Source organism: Gorilla gorilla, chromosome 20 (genome assembly GCF_029281585.2).
Source record: "Gorilla gorilla gorilla isolate KB3781 chromosome 20, NHGRI_mGorGor1-v2.1_pri, whole genome shotgun sequence".
Lineage (NCBI taxonomy): Eukaryota > Metazoa > Chordata > Mammalia > Primates > Hominidae > Gorilla > Gorilla gorilla.
Window position 1 is genome coordinate 11,011,217 of NC_073244.2, and position 13,340 is coordinate 11,024,556.

The 13,340-nt window shown below is 56.1% G+C and overlaps 1 protein-coding gene across 15 annotated transcripts in view; it reads right to left on the reverse strand.

Annotated features, from left to right (window-relative positions):
- The window catches only part of PTPRS (protein tyrosine phosphatase receptor type S), a 135,815-nt gene that overhangs the window by 14,670 nt on the left and 107,805 nt on the right, over positions 1-13,340 (reverse strand). For 6 of the 15 annotated variants that reach the window (XM_055371355.2, XM_055371349.2, XM_063701994.1 and 3 more), the window contains 8 exons: positions 11,074-11,379; positions 9,257-9,450; positions 9,082-9,108; positions 5,468-5,585; positions 2,434-3,042; positions 1,868-1,965; positions 792-1,045; positions 51-144 (listed from right to left, as the gene is read on the reverse strand). In XM_055371355.2, coding sequence (XP_055227330.1) covers positions 51-144; positions 792-1,045; positions 1,868-1,965; positions 2,434-3,042; positions 5,468-5,585; positions 9,082-9,108; positions 9,257-9,450; positions 11,074-11,379 — 1,700 coding nt within the window. The remainder of the gene's footprint in view (positions 1-50; positions 145-791; positions 1,046-1,867; positions 1,966-2,433; positions 3,043-5,467; positions 5,586-9,081; positions 9,109-9,256; positions 9,451-11,073; positions 11,380-13,340) is intronic. The other 9 variants (XM_055371358.2, XM_055371357.2, XM_055371352.2 and 6 more) reach the window with 2 other exon arrangements.

Genomic DNA, 13,340 nt, shown 5'->3' on the forward strand with positions numbered 1-13,340 from the left:
TGAAAGCTGGAATGTATCTGGGCCCTGCGGGTTGGGCCCCAGGCCCTCACCTCTTCCAGATCCATGTCCTCTGGGCTACCCAGCGGGGTCAGGAATTGGCCTCCACGAGACTTGCGCAGTGGCACCATCACAATGAAATAGCTCCTGTAGTGAGATGGGAAAGAGTCAGAGGGGCTGTCGATAGGGATGACCAAGGGATGCTACATGGGGGCAAATGGGGAAGGCCGTTTCTCTGAGTCTTCCCTCCTGTTCATACAATGAGCCTATTCCCCTATGCCCCATCCACAAACGCCACAGTTGCTGACTCAGGCCTCCAGGCCTTGCATCATGCTGTACTTTCTGCGTAGAAGGCTTACTTCATGTAATGCTCATTGTTAAACTCCTATACATCCTTCAAAGCTCCAGCTTCAATGCCCACATAACCTTGTAGCCCTTAAATCTTCTCTGCCTCTGAGGCAGAGTGTCTCCTCTCCCCACTGGGGACTCTCAGCTTTGCCTCCCCACTAGTTGGGAAGCCCAGAACCAAATCCTTTCAGGGGTCCTAGTAATACCCAGTGGAGGGTCAGGCACATGGGGTATCAGGAAATGCTAGAAGAGCAGACACAGGGCACATTTAGTGACGATGGCCCATGAGAAGCACTGAATTTTGGATGACCCCATGAACTGGGGCTGATAGGGTCCGTGTTTCATAGGCAAGGAAATTGAGGCACAGAGAGGGCACGTGGCTTGCCCCAGCCATATAGTAGGCTGATGGGGGTGACAAGGAACCCGGAGCATGGGGGTGAGCATACTGGACAGGCACGGGGCTCTGGCCGTCAGGAAGATACACCATGATGAAGCCGTCGGCGTCAGGCTTGGGGGCGACGCTGGGCTTGCCGTTGAGCAGGTTGAAGGCAGTCCAGGCGGTGACCGTCTGCTGGAGGCCGCCCAGGCTGCTGCCACGATTGGTCAGCACAAAGTTGTAGAAGGTGTGGGGCTTGAGGTGCGTGATGAGCTTCTTGGTGGTACGGCCATCCACATCCAGTGTGAGCCCATTGTACTGGATCTGCGGACCAGGGCTAGCTCAGCAGGGCCTGGTGGGCTCATGCCCATGGATTGGGCCCTGGCTCCAGGATGAGTCCCCCACCCTGACTGAGCCCTGATCCCACTGAATCCTGCCCTAGGCAGAAATCTAACACTGACTGATCCCTGACCCCAGGCTGAGTCCCCAACTCTGACTGAGCCCCAACCTCACTGAACCCTGACCCCAGACTGTGCCTAAATTCCAGCTGAGCCCTGATCCTAAGTAGAAGCCCACTTTGACTGAGCCCTGATCCCATGCTGAATTCCCAGTCCTGACTGAGCCCCAATCCCACTGAACCCTGAACCCAGACTGATCCTGAATTCCAGCTAAGCCCTGACCCTAGGTGGAAACCTACCTCTGAGACCTGATCATAGACTGATTCCTGATCTCAGACTGAACCTCAATCCCTGGCTGACCCCCGATCCCAGACTTGGCACCAACTCCAGACTAAACTCTGACCTCAGGCTAAGGACCAACTCTGAGTCCCAATCCTGACTATGCCTCAGTCCCAGCTAAGCCATGATCTAAGGCTGAGCCCCAATCCCAGCTAAGCCACAATCCAAGGCTGAGCCCAACACTGATCCCCAATATTGACAACCTCAGTTCCAGCTGACCTCCAATCCTAGGCTGGGCCCCAAGTCTGATTCCCAGTATTGACTAAGCCTCAATCCTAGCTGAGACCCATCTCTGACTGAGCCCTGATCCCTCACTTCACACCAACTCCAAACTGAGCCTTAACCCCTGCTGAACTACAACCCCTGACCCTGCTGCCTGCCTGCCTGCCTGCTGGCTTGGCCGTCACACCTTGTAGGGTGTGGGTGAGTTGTAGTTGTCAGGGAACTCCCAGCTGAGCAGAACTGACGTCTTCATGATCATTTTCACCTTGAAGTTCTTGGGCGAGACTGCCGGGGAGGCGGCCGAGCAGGGAGAGAGCAGAAGAGAGGCCCCGTGAGTGCCTGGCACTGGGTGGCGTGAAGCAGGGTGGGGTGGGGCGGCCCAGGCGCTCCCTGTCGTCCGCTGTGCCCATGCCCACGGCCTTCCTGCCTGGCCCTGGCCCGGCCCTGCCCTGTCCTGTCCCAAGTCCCTGCTTCGGGAGACGGCGCGGCTGCAGAGGCTGCAGAGAGAAGGTGGAGGAGGAGGAAGAGCGGGGAGGGGAGTAAGGGGAGGGGGCGGCGGTGGGGGGCGGTGGTGCCACCGAGGCACGTCCCACCTTTGCCAACGCCGGAGCCTCGGGGTCCGGACTTGCCTTGAGTGACCACGAGGAAGCAGAAAAGTGACCACTTACCTGGGCAGGGGAGAGGGAGGGGGCTGGGGTGGGGGTGGGCGCGAGGCCCGGTCCGGCTCTGGTGCAGGGGTCGCCGCGCGCCTACCTTGGTCCCGCAGGAACGTCCGGTAGCGGACGGGGGGGCTGAAGGGGCCAGGGCCCCGGCGCGTGTGGGCTCGCACTTGGAGGTCATAGGCCGTGTCGGGCTTCAGGCCCTGCAGCGTGAGCGCGTTCTCCGCGCCCGGCTCAGCCGCTGCCGGCAGCTCAGTCTCTCGGGCAGGGCCCAGGGCGCCGGCCTCCCGCACGGCCACCGTGTATTTGACGATGGCCCCATTGCGCTCGGCGGGCACGGGTGGCAGCCAGCGGAGAAGGACGGTCCCGGCCGAGGCGTTGCCGGCCGCCTCCAGGATCTGCGGGTGGCCACGGGGTGTGTCCTCTGGGATGCTCAGGACCTCGGCTGCCTCCTCGCCCAGGCCGCCGCGGCTCCGGGCCGCAAGCCGGAACACATACGTGGCCCCCTTGTGCACGCCTGATGCCGTGTAGCGGTCCTCGGAGGGCGGGAACTCCAGGGTGGCCAGGGGCGTCGAGTCCTCGCGGCCAAACTGCAGGCGGTAGCCCAGCACCTGGTCCTCCGCGATGCCGGCCGGGGGCTCCCAGCGTGCCAGCAGGCTGCCCTCGGGGGTCTGCTGCACCGACAGGGTTGGGCGGCCCAGCACTGCGGGGATACGGGGCAGGTGTCAGGGTCCCAGCGCCATCTGCCGGCCCAGGGGCACAAGGTGGGGTTGTATTTTTAATTCTTTTCCTTCAATATAACATTTTTTTGAGTTGGGGGTCTTACTCTGTTGCCCAGCCTGGAGTGCAAGGGTGAGATCACGGCTCACTGTAGCCTCGAACTCCTGGGCTCAAGTGAGCTTCCTCCCTCAGCCTCCCAAAGTGCTAGGATTATAAGGCCACTGCACCCAGCTGCGGTTGTGATTTTTTTTTTTTTTTTTTTTTTTTTTTGAGACAGAATCTTGCTCTGTTGCCCAGGCTGAAGTGCAGTAGCCCCATCTCGGCTCACTACAAGCTCTGCCTCCCGGGTTCAAGGGATTCTCCTGCCTCAGCCTCCCGAGCAGCTGGGATTACAGGTACACACCACCATGCCTGGGTAATTTTGTATTTTTAGTCGAAACGGGGTTTCGCCATATTGGCCAGGCTGGTCTTGAACTCCTGACCTCAGGTGATCCGCCCGCCTCAGCCTCCCAAAGTGCTGGGATTACAGGTGTGAGCCACTGCACCCAGCCTGGGGTTGTGATTTTTAAAAGTGGATCTCAAGGCTGGGTGTGGTGGCTCACATCTGTAAGTAATCCCAGCACTTTGGGAGGCTGAGATGGGCAGATCATTTCAGGTCAGGAGTTCGAGACCAGCCTGGCCAACATGGTGAAACCCTGTCTCTACTAAAAATACAAAAATTAGCCGGGGGTGGTGGTGCACGCCTGTAATCCCAGCTACTCAGGAGGCTGCAGCAGGAAAATCACTTGAACCCGGGAGGCGGAGGTTGCAGGGAGCCAAGATCGTGCCACTGCAATCCAGCCTGGGCGACAGAGCAAGACTCCGTCTTAAAAATAAAAATAAAAGTAGGTCTCAAGAAAGCCTCACTTAAGAAGCAAAGACTTGAAGAAAGAGAGGGAACCACGAGAAGATCTGGGGGAATCGTGCTCCAGGAAGAGGGAACGGCCCATGCAAAGGTGTAGAGCCGGCACTGGGCTAGGGGCGCATAAAGCACAGCAAGGAAGTGAGGACTCAGAGAACCCCTCCTCCTTCCATTAATAAGGCAACCATCTCCTGCCTTGTTGATTTGGCCCTTGCTCAATGCAGGCACCTGACCAATACCCATGGGACATAAAGAAATCCAAAATCCGCCCCTGCTCTTTGTTTCGCACAGCCTGGGTAGTAATCAATGTGCCAAGAGAGGTTCTGGGATCAGGCAAAGAAGGGGGAAAGCTGGGCTGTATACGTGAAAATGGACTTCTCTACTGCAGGACTTATCAGGGCCTTGAATGGACTGCTATGAATACCCAGGGTGGTGGGGAGAGCAGCATATGCAGTGGGTTCTGCTTAGCAAACACAGCTCTAATACAATGTCCCTGAGAGAGGAGGGAAGTGCCCTGCTCGCTAGAAGGGAGGGAGAGATCACAGGAGGCTGCTTGGAGGAGGTGGCGTTAGAGCTGGATGCTGGAGGACGCAGACAAGGTGCGTGAAGGGAATAGTGTGGACAAGGGCAAGGGCTGTGTCCAGCTGGGAGGCCTGAAAGGTGGGGTACACAGTGGTGTGGCTACAAGGGTCCCCGAGGAAAGGGTGGGTGTGGGGACTGGGATGAAGGCCACAGAAGTCGGTCGATTGTTCCTGAAACACCCCAGCTTGTTCCGCCCACCAACCCCCATCCGCTCCACCCCCCGAGTCTTTTTCTGGGCTGTGCCCTCCGCCTGGTGTACCCTCCCCTTACATCTTCACGGCAGCCTCTTTTTCTTAATTCAGCTCCATTTTGGCTGGAAGAAAAAGCCAGCCCCTTGGGGATGATGGAAGGGACAATGGAGGGGCTAAAGGGGAAACTGAGGCAGGGCCACCAAGAGAAAGGTGGCTTCCTGGTGCAGTAGGGGAAGACAGGTGCACCACCCTGAAATAACAACCTAGCCGGGGCGATCAGAGCCTGGATGGGGGAAGCACAGGAGACTAGGGGGCCCAGAAGGATCAAGATTATGGGATGAGGCAATCAGGGAAGGCTTTCCAGGGCAGGTGTACCTTGAGCTGAGACCTAAAGGCAGAGGAGGAGCCAGCCAGCAGAGGAAGGGGTATCCTGGCAGAGGGAACAGCCCAAGTAAAGGTTGAGAGGGCAAAGGGGTCAGAGGTGGCTGTTAACTGTTTCTGTCTGGTGGGAGCCGGGGGGACAGGAAGTGAGTGACAAAGGAGGAGGCAGGGGTGGGGGGCCAAGCTGGGCCCTGGACACCCACCTGAGCAGCCCTCACATCTTTGTCTCACTGTTCCTGCTGCCTGGTGCACCCTCTGCCTGCCCTTGTGAGCTCAAGGACTCTGGAGTCACGCTGTGGTGCCAATGGGGGCAAAGGGGCTGTTGGTGGGTGGGGGGAGGGCGGGTTGCATACCTGCTCCCTTGGTCACAACCACCTTGGGTTTGCTGCGAGCGCCATCGCCCTTCATGGTGTAGGCGGCTACCGTGATGGAGTACGCGGTCTCAGGCTGCAGGTTTGTGATGACCATCTCCTGCGGGCACGGCTGGGGGTCAGCACCACGGCTGGGGCTGGGAGCAGCCCCGCCCACCCCCACTCCCCGTGCCGGGATCAAGCAAGGAGGATGCAGGGCCCGGATCATGGGCGGAGACGTGCACACGAGCTCATGCAGAGACCACGACATGTGGCATGGCCATGCTCAGAGGGTACATGCAACAACCCAGCCGGATGAGCCCACTGTCGCTTGCCAGGAGGACCAACTCGGTCCTCTCTGCTCCGCTCCCCTCACTCCTGCCATCACCCCCGACAGTCTGTCCTCCCCACAGCAGCCAGAGGGCGCCTGTGAGCACTGGAGTCAGGGTCCGTCCCCACTCTCCCCACAGCCCTCCACGGCTCCCACCTCTCTTGGGGTCAAAGCCCAAGTCTTCCCTGTGGCTCACAAAGGGCTCTCCTTGCTGTTCCTCCAATGCACCAGGCACAGCCTGCCTCAGGCCCTTTGGCACTGGCCTTCCCCCCTGCCTCTACACCCACTGGTGTGCTGGAGGTGCCCTGTACCAACTCATGAGAGCCGCTGGTTAAATTTTCAGGAATTTTGTGAGCCACTTATGAAACAGAGCTGTTATTAAAAATTAAACTGTATAAGCCTGGGCGCAGTGGCTGACGCCTGTAATCCCAGCACTTTGGGAGGCCAAGGCAGGAGGATCACTTAAGGTCAGGAGTTCGAGAATCAGCCTGGCCAACATGGTGAAACTTCGTCTCTACTAAAAATACCAAAAAAAAAAAAAAAAAAAAAAAAAGCCAGGCGTGGTGGCACATGCCTGTAGTCCCAGCTACTGGGGTGGCTGAGGCAGGAGGATCATTTGAACCCAGGAGGCGGAGGTTGCAGTGAGCCGACATCGTGGCACTGTACTCCAGCCTGGGTGACAGAGCAAGACTGTCTCAAAAATAAATAAACTAATCAATCAACTAAGTTACAATCAACTAAGTTATATTGAAAGCAAAGGCAATAAATACAGCAAACCCACCCTTTCTAGTTATTTCACTACGGTTACTGTTATCTCTGTGGGTATCTGTATGGTTACTGCTTTGAGATCATCTTGTCTATTGCATCTGTAGAGTAGAAATACATGATTATGGGCTACTGGGCACCTCCCAGGTAGCTTGAAATTGACATGGTGGGAAGTATTTACACCATGGAAATGGTCAAATGCTACAAAACAGGACTGCCCCCTCCTGCCCACCCAGAGAGCTGATTTTTACTTTTTTATCTTATTGAGACAGGGTCGCACCCTGTCGCCCAGGCTGGAGTGCAGGGTGTAATCATAGCTCACTGCAGCCTTGACCTCCTGAGCTCAAGTGATCCTCCCGCCTTAGCCTCCCAAGTAGCCGGGAATACAGACGTGCACCACCACATGCCTGGCTAATGATGTTTATATTTTTTGTAGAGATGGGATCTTGCCTTGTTGCCCAGGCTGGTCTTAAACTTTGGGTTCAAGTGATCCGCCTGCCTCTGCCTCCCAAAGTGCTGGGATTACAGGCGTGAGCCACTGTGCCTGGCTGAGAGCTGATTTTTAAATGTTTATTTCACTGTCTAAACCCCATCCGCACCACAGCTGTAACCTTTTTTTTTTTTTTTTTTTTTTTTTTGGACACAGAGTTTCGCTCTTGTTGCCCAGGCTGGAGTGCAATGGCATGGTCTCAGCTCACTGCAACCTCTGCCTCCCCAATTCAAGCAATTCTCCTGCCTCAGCCTCCCGAGTAGCTAGGATTACAGGCATGCGCCACCACGCCTGGTTTTGTATTTTTAGTAGAGACAGGGTTTCACCATGTTGGTCAGGTTGGTCTTGAACTCCTGACTTCAGCTGATCCACCCGTCTTGGCCTCCCAAAGTGCTGGGATTACAGGCGTAAGCCACCATGCCCTGCCGATGTGTGTTTTGTTCTGATTAACATCCCTCTCACTAAGTATGACTGTTAGGGAGGAGGGGCTCTTGTCACCACCACATCCTCAGCATCTAGCACATAGTAGGTGCTCAATAAGTGAGTGCTCCTCCAATGAATGACAGCACAGAACACTCCCGGGCACGTGGACTTGCACAACACCTGTGCACACGATCACAGCATCATGTGTGCCCATGTCTGCAAGCACCCACCCTCCCCCTCCCCAAGCACAGGCTGGCATGCCTGGGAACTGTGGGGCAGACCCAGGCCAAGGGGATAAGGAGGGGTGATGGGGATGCACAAACAGGGTCTCCTGCCCCTGAGCCTCACAGTCCATCCCTCCCAGGGTCTCTGCGAGAAGAGCAGAGTTGAAGCCCAGGTGGGAACATTCCCTCTAGATCCAGTGTGGGTGAGAGACGGGAGGCATCAGAGCATGTGGGACCAGTGCCTGTTTGTTTATTAGAGACAGGATCAGCCAGGACCAGTGGCTCATGCCTGTAATCCCAGCCACTCGGGAGGCTGAGACAGGAGAATTGTTTGAACCCAGGAGGTGGAGGTTGCAGTGAGCCGAGATGGCGCCACTGTACTCCAGCCCAGGCGATATAGAGTGAGACTCCGTCTGAAAAAAAAAAAGAGACAGGGTCTCCCTCTGCTGACCAGGCTGGACTGCAGTGGCGCCATTTTGGCTCACTGCAACCTCCGCCTCCCAGGTTCAAACGATTCTCCTGCCTCAGCCTCCCGAGTAGCTGGAATTACAGGCGCCTGCCACCACACCAGGCTGTTTCATATTATTAGTAGAGATGGGGTTTTGCCCTGTTGGCCAGGCTGGTCTTGAACTCCTGACCTCAGGTGGTCCACCTGCCTCAACCTCCCAAAGTGCTGGGACTACAGGCATGAGCCACCACGCCCAGCCAAGGGACCAGTGCCAATTTAATGTCAGACCTGGGGTTCTCAGCAGAGGCTGGTACTCCCGTTTTAGGGGCAGAGAGAGAGGTAGTCCAGAGAGAGGTAGCAACTTGCCCCAAGTCACACAGCAATTCCTCTCTGGTTTAAAGCATTGTGGGGTTGTAACCAGGCTATCACAGACATCCTTCCCCACTCTGGCCCTGCTGACACCTCTCATCACCCAGGGGCCAGAATGAAGACGACAGCATATCCAGAGAGAGGCATTTCTAGGCCAGAGAGGGCTGAATTGAGTGACATTCAAGGGTGGGGCTGGGTCTAACAGGAGAGGAGACATACTCACAGGAGGAATGACTAAGGGCAGGAGAAGGACCCAGGAGGCTTAAGCCCCACCAATGGTAGGAGCCATCAGGGTGAGAGGATTCAGGGATGACCCTCAGGTCCTGTTGCTCAAGCCACCCTCAGGTCTGCCCCCTGGGGTGCACAGTGGTCGGAGTATCCCATTTCCCTGGTGCAAACACCGAGGCTGGGCACTCCAAGAGGTAATGGGAGAGCGAGGGACGCATGGGAGGGCCCAGAGGAGGAGACCGTTTTACTACTGATAATAAGGGGCGTGCAGGAGTCACAGCACAGCACGGCCCGCGGGAAGCGCACAGCAGTAGGTGGGTGGCCAGGGGCGCTACTTACATATTCGGCCGTGTCATCCGTCTCCCACTGAGCGCGGGAGGAGGCGGCAGGGGAGAGAGGAGGGAGGTGAGCGGGGGAGGCCAAAGATGGAGAAAGAGAAGCAGAGGTGGGGGGAGCGCAAGGGCCCGTCCCCGCCCGGAGCCCGTCCCCGGCCCCGCCCCGGCCCCCCGCCCACCTGGGCATCGGCCAGCATGACGTCCTTGATGCGCGGCGGCCCGCGGGCCTCGGCGCCCTCCATGCGCACGTAGTGGACCTGGTAGCCGCGGATCTGGCCGTGCTGCCGGCCGGGCGCGGGCGAGCGCCACAGCACGCGGATGGCCGTGGCGTTGAGCGCCTCCGCCTCCACCTTCCGCGGCGGCGCGCTGGGCACTGGCGGGCGGGAGGGGAGGGGCGGGCGGAGCCGTTACCAGGGCGCCCGGCCCTGCCCCGGGCAGTGCCACTGTCCGATTCCAGGATGCCGAGTGGCTGCCGGTGAATAACTGGGCGCTCTTAGCGCTCACCACCGGGCGGGAGGGCATGGCCTCCTTCACACCCCCCACAGCCCTGGGAGGGGCCCCTGAAGGTGCGCCCCATGGATCCAGGCTGCCCCCCCCCCCCGAGTCTAAACCACCTTCCCAGGGCCTCCAGACACCCTCTTCTTCACCCTACACTGCTTCCATCCTCATCATAACCCTGCAAGATAGGGTCTCCTGTCTTTCTCATTTTACATTTGGGGAAATTGAATCCCAGAGAGTTGATTCTGTGATCACAGCCTTAGCAAGAGGCAAAGCCAGGATTTGCACCAGGCAGTCCAGCTGTATGTTCCTAAATACCCAAGCAGGCAGGTGGCCCACTTGGCACTCAGGATCTTTTTCACCCACCCCAGCGTTTGGCATAAAGAAGAGCTGCTTCATTTCTTCTCTGGGCTTAGGACATAATGGGGCTGTCCAACGAAACTTTCAGGCAAATGGCTCAGAAAACGAATCAGGTTCCCAGGACCAAGAGGCTGAAATATTTTTGAGACAGGTTCTCTTACTCTGTCACCTAGGCTGGAATGCAGTGGCAGGATCACGGCTCACTGCAGCTTTGAACTCCTGGGCTTAAGCGATCCTCCCACCTCAGCCTCCCAAGTAGCTGCAACTACAGGCCTGTGCCACCATGCTCAGCTAATGTTTTTGTAGAGATGGGGTCTCACTCTGTCACCCAGGCTGGAGTGCAGGGGTATGATCACAGCTCACTGCAGCCTCGAACTGCTATGCCCAGCAATCCCCACACCTCGGCATCTTGAGTAGCTGAGACTACATGTGCATGCCACCATGCTTGGCTATGTTTTAAAAATGTTTTTGGAGGAATGGGGTCTCACTATGTTGCCTAGGCTGGTCTCAAACTCCGAGACTCATATGATCCTCCTGCCTTGGCCTCTCAGAGTGCTGGGATTACAGGCATGAGCCACTGTGCTTGGCCAAGAAGTTGCAATTTTATTGGGAAAGGTGTCTGTCACTTCTCTCCATGAGCTAGGCTTCGACCACGTGACTCCAAGCTAGGACCACTGCCTTGCTTTCCAGCTTCAGACTTGCTGCTAACTTGAAATGGGTGAGGACGGGAACATTTACACCATGGAAATTGGCCAATGCTACACAAACTGGTCTCCATCCACCCGGGGAGCTGGTTAACCATGATCAGCACACTGTTGTTGCAGGTGCTATTTGCCACTTCCTCCACCCCATTTCCAAAGGTTTCCACTGTTCCACCAAAATAGAGGGCAGCCAGCGAAACTGTCCAGGCACATGGCTCCGGGAGCAGATGCTGCAGAGCTAAGCCTGCCCATGTCTAGAATCGCCAATTCCAAAGTCAAGGAGCCCCGGATTTCTCAGGGAGGCTGCTTGCCTCCCGACTTCCTCCGAGTGAGGCTTCCGCCCTTTGACCACCAGCCCAGGTTTCCAGATGGAAGGCTTCAAGGCGGGGGCCAGGCTGGGGCCTGCGGGGGGTCCCGGGCCTGGGGCAGGTACTTACCATCCTCGTCGGTGCGGACGACCACGGGCGAGCTCTCGGGCCCTGGTCCCACCTCTGTGTGAGCGACAGTCGTGATGCGGTACTGGGTCCACTTCTCCAAGGCCTCCAGCAGGATCTGAGTGGTGGTCGGGGGGATGCCGTTCACCTCCTTGGGTTCCGGGTCCTCTGAGCCCAGCGGTCGGTAGCGGACGCTGTAGCCCACCAGGGCCCCGTTGTGCGTTTCCGGCGGCGGCGGGCGCCAACTTACCAAAATGGCCGTGGAGCGCACGCTGACACATTTAACGTCTTGAGGGGGGGCTGACGGTTCTATTGGAGGGGGGGAGAACGTGGGGGGGTGGGGAAGGGAGGTGGGATGGGTGGGGAGGGGGGCGGGGAAACAAAAGATGGGAAAGAGAAAATAAAAAAGAAGATGATAACAAACAAAACAGAACCAAACCAAAGAGAAGTCGAACCCAAAAGAAGTGGGTGTCAACCAAAGGTGGGATGGGCGGGTGGATGGGCGGGCAGGTGGGATGGGGCTGGGAGGGCTGGCCAAGAACCCTGTGCTCACCAGGCTGCACCTACGTGGTGCACAGTAGGTCTTAGGCATTGGACAGCTACGGTCCCCATGCCAGAAACTGGGTGGGGGAATAGCAAGAGAAGCCCTTCTTATTAGGCACCTACTATGTGCTTGGCATCGTGCCAAGGGGAATAGCAACAGGAGCTCCATTTATTAGGCACCTACTATGTGCCAGCACCAAAGGCTTCACAAAATAGTAAAAGCATCTATTTGTTGAACATCTACTATGTGCCAGGCACCATGCCAAAGGGAAGGGCAACAGAAGCTCCATTTATTAGGTACCTACTATGTGCCAGCACCAAGGGCTTCACAAAATAATAGTAAAACATCTATTTACTGAATACCTACTATGTGCCAGGCACCATGCCAAGGGGAACAGCAATAGAAGCTCCATTTATTAAACGCTTATTATGCGCCAGGTACTGTGCCAAGGGAAACAGCAACAGAAGCTCCATTTATTAGGCACCTATTATGTGCCAGGCACCATACCAAGGGGAATGGCAGCAGAAGCTCTGTTTATTAGGCACCTCCTATGTGCCAGCAACAAGGGCTTCACAAATAGTAAAGCATCTATTTACTGAACACCTACTATGTGCCAGGTACCATGCCAAGGGGAACAGCAATAGAAGCTCCATTTATTAAGCACTTATTATGCGCCAGGTACTGTGCCAAGGGGAACAGCAACAGAAGCTCCATTTATTAGGCACCTACTATGTGCCACCATACCAAGGGGAATGGCAACAGAAGCTCCATTCATTAAGCACCTACTATGTGCCAGGCATCATGCCAACGGGAATGGCAACAGAAGCTCCATTAGGCACCTACTATGTGCCAGGCACCATGCCAAGGGGAATAGCCATAGAAGCTCCAATTATTAGGCACCTAATAATTGTGGTAAGGCATTGTGCTAAGGACTCCATAGAATGATAGCAAAATAGTCTATATGTCAAACACCTACTATGTGCCAGGCACTGTGGCAAGGGGAACAGCAATAGAGCTCTATTAAGCACCTACGATGTGCCAGTGCCAAGGGCTTCACAAAATAATAGTAAAAGCATCCATTTATTGAACACCTAGTATGTGCCTGGCGCCATGCCAAGGGGAGCGGCAACAGAAGCTCCATTTATTAAGCACCTACTATGTGCCAGGCACCATGCCAAGGGGAGCAGCAACAAAAGCTCCAATTATTAGGTACCTAGTATGTGCCAGGAACCATGCCAAGGGGAATGGCAACAGAAGCTCCAATTATCAGGCACCTACTATGTGTCAAGCATTGTGCTAAGGCTTCATAGGATGGTAACAAAATAATCTATGTTGAACACCTATGTGCCAGGCACCGTGGCAAGGGGAACAGCAACAGAGCTCTATTAGGCACCTACTATGTGCCAGCACCAAGCACCTCACGAAATAATAGTAAAAGCATCTATTTATTGAACACCTACTATGTGCCAGGTACCATGCCAAGGGGAACGGCAACGGAAGCTCCATTTATTAAGCACCTATTATGTGCCAGGCACCATGCCAAGGGGAACAGCAACAGAAGCTCCATTTATTAGGCACCTACTATGTGCCACCATACCAAGGGGAATGGCAACAGAAGCTCCATTCATTAAGCACCTACTATGTGCCAGGCATCATGCCAACGGGAATGGCAACAGAAGCTCCATTAGGCACCTACTATGTGCCAGGCACCATGCCAAGGGGAATA